The sequence below is a fragment of the Merops nubicus genome, unplaced genomic scaffold, assembly GCF_000691845.1.
Source record: "Merops nubicus isolate BGI_N331 unplaced genomic scaffold, ASM69184v1 scaffold9623, whole genome shotgun sequence".
NCBI classification, from domain to species: Eukaryota; Metazoa; Chordata; class Aves; order Coraciiformes; family Meropidae; genus Merops; species Merops nubicus.
Window position 1 is genome coordinate 96,989 of NW_008598231.1, and position 7,182 is coordinate 104,170.

At 44.6% G+C, this 7,182-nt stretch overlaps 1 protein-coding gene across 1 annotated transcript; it reads right to left on the minus strand.

The window, feature by feature from the left end:
• Positions 1–6,386: 6,386 nt before the first annotated feature.
• On the minus strand, positions 6,387–7,130 carry FAM110C (family with sequence similarity 110, member C; the record flags this gene model as incomplete). Its single annotated transcript, XM_008936973.1, is given in 2 exon segments — positions 6,387–7,116; positions 7,118–7,130. Coding segments are annotated over 2 exon segments (743 nt in total), but the record flags the coding sequence as incomplete, so codon positions are not given.
• Between the last annotated feature and the right edge of the window lie 52 nt (positions 7,131–7,182).

Here is a 7,182-nt window from a genome sequence, read left to right on the forward strand (position 1 = left end):
CTACTCTTTGGAAAAACCACTGAATTACCTATGCCCCAAATGTATGGAGAAAGAAGGATTGTCATCTACTGGTTTTGGGCATACTGGAAAAGGTAGATTATTAGCATACCCAGGAGGCATTATTAAACGAAGGGAATCTATAGCTTATCAGGGAAATATCTTAGATAGGCCCAGATCGTCTCTGAAGTATATGGTGCCTTGAATTGCTCAGGATTCCTATCAAGAGTTTGAATAAAGCCAAGGAAATTTTGTCATACATCAGTGTGGAAAGTCCCCACAACCCCACTGAACTGTTCATAAAGATGTTCATAAAGATAAAAAAGGGTGATTAAAAAATATATTCAGAATGGGACCAGTTTTGATTTCACTGACCTCTGCCATGAATCCTTCATCGATTTTGAGAAAGGCTGATGTTCAGTTCTTTCAAGCAAATTAAACATATTCCTTCCTAACACTGAAAACTCAGGAGCAACTCATCTTTCATCTTAATTTTGGAGAGCTGCTCAACTAAAAGAGCAAAACCAAACAGAAGTTTGAAAATTAACCTAAAAATTGCCATGGAAACAAAAAAAAAATTCTTCTGTGGTAGGGCACTGATTTGTAATACAAAAGATTTTTCCTGCACTCTGAGCTGTCTACAGTCATCTGTATTTTCAAAGAAGAGCAGTTCTTGGCTCTAACAAATACATATAAATATTTATGTGGTATAGCACCCTGCAAAGTGAGCATGAAAAGAACAGATACATCAGGTTGTGCTCCTAACTAATAAACCTAGACTGAGTCCCTTAAAAACCTGCACCTTCAGCGCATAAATCTTATCATATCAGAAGCGTCTTGAGCTGGAATTTTCTAAGAATCATCCTTTAATAATAATGCAAGAAATACATGTGGGAATGTAATTATTTAATGAACACATCCCTACATACTACCTTCCCTCTATGTTTTCAGAAGCCCACTCATGAAAACTATTTAATTTTCTCCCAAGTGGAAAGCAGGTTCAGCAATCATTTTATCTGGAATTGTTATCTATCTGCCTCACAACTTCAGACATGCAGACCTCAGTACATAACACGAGAAAATGAAGACAGATTCTCTGCATTCCCAAACCTCTGCTGTGACTGAGAACCATCCAGGGACTGACAACCCCATTTAAAACGTATGGAAATGCAACCCCGATGATTTTGCTGTGAATTTTAACTGATGTCAACTAAACCATTTGATGAGTGTTTCAAGGGCAACTCTTCTGGTGGCCAGTGGTGTAGGTTAAAGTAGGCAACTGTTCCTCCTACCACCCGTGTTTTACTGAATCCTCATCGCTCACACTTCCCCTTTCTGCTCCTCCAGATGTATTTACTGAGAGCAGCAAACACTTGAGAAATACACCTCGAGTGCTCACTTCAGTTTGGCATCCACCTGGCTGTGCCAGCAGCTGTTCCAGGCCAGGAGAGACAGGGGGACAAGCTGCCATGGTGCGGGCAGGAGGAATGTGAAGAATGAAAGGTGTTGTTTCGTGACTCCTCACACCACGAGCCAGGTGGCCAGGTAAGCTGGACACCAGCACATCACATCCATGGCAACACAATGTAAACTTTAAAGCTCTGCAGGACCCTCACGTCAAGTCATCGTTATGCCAAGTGGGGCAACTATCACAGAAGGGCTTTGGTGCAATGGAAAGGGGAACAACGTTTGACTTTGATTGCTTTTTTTTTTTTTTTTGTGTTTTTTTACTTCATTTTTTTGTGGTTTGCAACGTCCGTAAAGAAATGTTTTGGCGCAATACATTTTCTAGTGTGCAATGACAGATTGGGGTGAGTGTTTGATGCACAGCCAGCAAATGCCATGAGTTATTGTAGAGGCCTCATTCACCACACAGGTGATCCAAAGTCCTTCTTATCAGCTTTTAAAATACATTTAGCTTGGCCAGTTCAAATGAAACATTTTATTGATGACATTGACTAAGGTGCTGTCTACACTGGGTGTCTCACCCCATCAGGACATTTACCTGGCATGGCTATGCTCTAGCATGTCCTCTTGCCTTGCAGCACAGGGATGTTGTTCTGCACTTCCCAAGCACAGCTTGATTCCAGACCCGGGAAGGGTGGAAATGTGGCCTTACATAGCCTGAGATAGTTTCCTAACGTGGTTCTGTAAGCTCACTGCTCACTCTCAGTGCACAAAGTTAAAGGTGTCAAACCACAGGCTGCCAAAGTTTGCAATGTTTTCGATGTCAGAGTCAGAGACATATTGCAAACAAAGTAGAGGAACCTACATACATGTGAACTCCACCATTCTGCAGCAAGGCAGTAACAATGCAAAACCCTCCTTTGTTTTTCACTACCTGTTCCTCAGAACCATGGTCATGAAAATATTTTTGGCAGGGTTTTAAAGGCTATTCTTGCCCACTGGCTGAGCAAGCTGTGTGACAGAGAAAACTAGATGGAGACAAGGTACTCTGGTTTGGCTTGAACACTCCCAGAGAAAGAGAGGCTTGGCAGGGATTTAGCTTACAACATGTTTGCCAAGTATCTCAGATAAAGCTGCCACAGTCAGTCCTCGCCAGCCAAGCAAACAACATCTACTGATGTCAGGATGAGCCCTAGTCAAACAGCCCTGTTAAGACAGAGCCTTTGAATGTCTCTGTGGACCCTGTCTGCCTGCAAGGAAACACCTGACCCAGAGGTCATGGCCACTCCACCCCACTTTCTCCCCCATCCCTGTCAACAAATTAATTTCTGGAAAGAGACGGATGCACAACACAGACCTTCTGTCACAGCCCAGAATGGCATCCTGGGGCAGTGAGCTGATGCTGAACATTATTGTGGATGGCAGCTGCTGCCACACGTCTCCCTCCAGGAGCTTTCATTTCCTGCTGCCTCGCTGGGGCAGAGTCCGTCATCTCCACTGGTCACCGTGCTCTTGCACACCCCTGGGCTTGTAACAAGAGCGAGGCTGCCAGGGGATGAGGGTAAGGGTAGGAGGCAATAATAAAATAATAAACTTGGACAAAGTAGTCATGAGCCAGATGAGGGAAGAGTTTCTTCCTGTGTCTGGTTTTGTTCAACTTCCAAGTCAAGGATTCTGGAGAAAGAGGAAAAAAAAAAAGTGTCATTTATTATTTGTCACATCAGACAAGCATAAGATGATACTCTAAAGCTTTTATTGAGCCATTTACAGCTATTGCAAACATAGTAAATTCCCCTCCTAGGAGATTTCCACTTGAATAATGAAAATCCATTTCAGAATGGTTCTGAAACTTAAGGCTGAATAATCTTGATTCAACCCAGAAAAGAGGATGTGGAGCGAGCCCTCTTCATAGCTTCAAGCAGGCCAGACAGTGAGAGGAGCTGCACTGCAGAGGTGAATCCAGGCAACGTCTGACTGAGAAGTGGCAATGACCATCTCACTGAGGACCCTGGTTTTCTGAAGCTCACAACCCATGCTCAGGCTCTGCAATCATCACTCTGATGCAGAGTTAGGGAACCCGATCCTTCACATAGCTGGTTTATTTACATGGTCCCACCCCACCTCCTGGAGAGCTCATGAAAAATTAAATGGGGAACATAAAATATGAATGGGATGATCACTGGCCCATAAAGGCCCTGAAGTTCCTGAAAGGTGGTTTACATGTAACAAATGTTGGATTTTAGGAAACAGGTTTCTGTCTTTTTTTCCAAAGCAGCTGCAGCACTTTTCTAGCCTCTCTGTAAAACAAGGATCCTTCAAGGATGTTCTTTAGGGAGAGCACATTGGTCCTCCATGCAGTGCAGGGGTCTGCTCCCCATTAGTTACCAGTGAGCAAGCTAAATAGAGCCCAGTACACGGGTATAGTGAAACCACACAGAAATCTAGCTTGATGCTGCATTGTCAGCAAAAGCACAAGACCAAAAAAAAGATGAACACATGATCAGAACTACAGGACTTACCTTGCAATCACGTGATGATAACAATTCTCAGCTTAAATTCTGCCAAGTAAATGTAATATTTAACTTATGCTAGCGCTTAATGACTCATAGCCTTTATTCTGAGTGCTGTGTATGGGTATTTTTAGTTGACCTTTCTGAAGGCTCTTGTTCTGCTGCCTAAATGATATGTTCTCAGTTTTCAGAAATTATCCTCAAAGCAGCCATAGCCCTGCTGCTGAGGTCTGTCAGCTGAGAGTCAGCCCTAGTATGCTTAAAATGGACCCTATGGATTAGTGTTTCCTAGGCTGCCAGAAGTTTTGGTGCCAAAGGAAATTGCTGCCAGTGTAAAGCACTTCCTTGTTCTAGTATTAAAATTATTGCAGAACGACCAGAGACTTGAATGAACTTGCTCCTTACTTCACAGAGGTCTTTTCAGCACCCTGTTAGGCTATGTGCTATGAACTGTCATTTTGTCTTAGAAAATAAAAGAAAGACACTGACCAAGCCCATGTGAAGCTACAGTGGCTCAGCCCCTGCAAAAGAGCTTTCCCCCTCCTGCCCATGCCTTGGACCTGGTGATGCACCTCCTCTGTAGATTGCATGCTCCCTAGGGTGGTCACCAGCATCTCCTGTCTCAGCTGCAGTGCTGGACTTGCTCAGCACCATGCAAATGGGTGGGGAAAGGGCCAACTGCTCCCTCCTGTGATGATAACTGTGGTTCTGGTCCTGGGCCCTAGCCCTTGCAAGGGCATTCAGGAGCAAACAGACTTTTATTTGTTTTCCTGGTTGGTCTTCTTATGTGGCTTACTGCTTGCGCTGAAATCTGTCTCACATCTTCTTCCTTCAGCAAGGCCAGCAGATGCAATGAGCTTCACAAACTGCCACCTGCATCATTTTGTTTTGTGTATCTCCCTGGCCTTTTATCACAGAAGAACGAGCAAGGAGAAATGACTAGTTCAGGAGAGCCCTTTCTTCTCCCTAAGGTAATTTGGGAAAGGATCTGTTATATAACACTTCTTTAAGCTGTCAGCCAGATACCTGACAACCATTCTTATCTACTTGGGTTTGAAAAGTTTGTGTGAAAATAGCTCTCTCCCTTCCCCTTCTTCCTCCCTCAACTTGCAGAAAGAAAACAAGCTTTTGAGAAAAATGCAGATTTTAAAAGTGATCCAAATTTCACATACTTAACACCAATTCCAAGGAAGTAAATGCATTTCTGTATTATAGAGATTAAAGGATTTGGGAGCGACAGCCCCACATCCATGTAGAAAGAGGCTCAGGCACTATATTTCTTCACGTGCTCTACCAACAGCTGTGTCTGCGCTAAGTGATGTTCTTCTCACGCACCAATTACAAACTGTCAGAAAATATACATGTAATTCTTCATATCAAAACCTACTCATGCAATTTTTAAATACCACACTGTAAGCTGGAGTACTTATCCTAAGGGCTTCAGTGTACTGGAAGAAGGAAAAATTGTTATCTACCAGCTTATCAATACCAAAGGCTCCATTTTTTTTTCAGGAGACCAGATGCAAAATAAACACCACTTTCATTAAAACCAGCATACTGTCTTTTACCAAGACTAAATTTGTTCTGCTTCTCCTGTGAAGTAACTGATTTCCAAGCCTAGATGCCACAGATTTGTATTAATTATCTTTAGTTTAAAACAGTCAAGTACCCCCCTAACCAAGGCAAACCACACAAATGATTTCCAGTTACCAGTGCCAAACCGCACAGCAAAACCCACTGCAGGGGAGTCAAATCCACTACAGTCAAAGGGGACAGAAAACTTCAAGCCTGTGAAATGCCAGGAGCAAACTTATGGTCTCAACAGAAAGCTGTGGGGATAAAAAGATTGCTGAGAGGAGCACGGACTCAGCTTCGCTTTCTTGATTCTTGAGGGTGCCTATGTGTAAGGGGAAGGCAGAAAGAGTGAGGGAGAGTAAGGAGAGGAAAACTGTAGCAGGGTAGTGTAAATATAGCGTACTCCTAATTAGTAGTAGTTTCAGCAGTATACTGTAAATACAGTGTACTGCTAATTAGTAATAGTTTCAGTTCAGTCTGTTATCTAAGCAACTATAATTAAGGGTTGAATGCTTTTCTAAGTTTTTTTTCAGCATTAAACATAGTACGACTTGGAGAAAGCAAGCTATTTACAAAGCAGGAATATGCGAAGGACAGACATCCCTCACAGGCACAGACTCTAATTTCATGTGAGGGGGTCTGATCTAAATCTGGCAAGCTGCACACATTTGTTTGTTTGTGTTTTGTAATGACACGTATTTCTGCTTTGCAAAAAGGCCGTATTGGAACAGACAGTATACAAACCACACTTTCCTTCAGCCCTTCATGAGAAGGTTAAAATAAACTAAGAAGAGCCAACTGCTTGCTAAAGAGGAAAGAGAAACATATAAATCGACAGGGCGAGGCTTTGCACACACCTTGAGTTCGCCAGGCTGCAGTGCATGCTGAAGGAGGCCATCACGCCAGCTCCTGGATCACCTTGTTACTCTCCTTGGCTTTCTTACACGTGTACAGCCATTTGATGATGCGAGCGTTGCGCTCAATCACAGAGGTGCTGCTGGGGACCTGCTCCGTGAGTTCGTCCTCCAGCAGCCCCTCGTCCCCGCTGTGCCTCGTGAAGTCGCTTTCAGACGTTGCCACACTGATGCTGCGGATCTTGAAGGAGATGTTGTCGGACACTATGGAGAAGTTCTCTCTCCCGAGATCCTCGATGACTTCCTGCTCCAGGCCACAGTACTTGAAAAATGTATCAAACTCGGAGAAGGACTTGGAGTAGCGAGAGCTGATGTCCGACTGGGAGCGATGGAGACCTCTCCTCTTCACCTCCTTGACCTCTTCAGGAGGTATACTCAGTTTTGAGGGTCTGTCATGCTCTCTCGAACATGCCTCTGGGGCTTCAACACTCACCTCGACGGTGTGCTCTGCTCCATGGTTGCTCGGCTCACGGTCACTGTCTTTTGCTGAGAAAAGCTCATTGCTTTCAGTGCCTGTGGTGTCCTCCATGACTCTGGGCATCACAGGGGAAGCCAACTGCTTCTCCTTCACGGACCCCTGGAAGATTCTCCTCACCAAGCTCGCCCGTGAGCCATCCTGGCTTTGACCTCTCCCAAACTCGCATTTCTGACGGTAAATCACCAGGGAATCTGGCCGCACCTGCCTCTTGGGGGTGCCGCGCCTGGCGATGGGGGGCCCGTGCTGCACCTGGCGATGGGGGGCCCGTCGGGAGCACACCTTAGCCAGAGCCAGAGGCTGC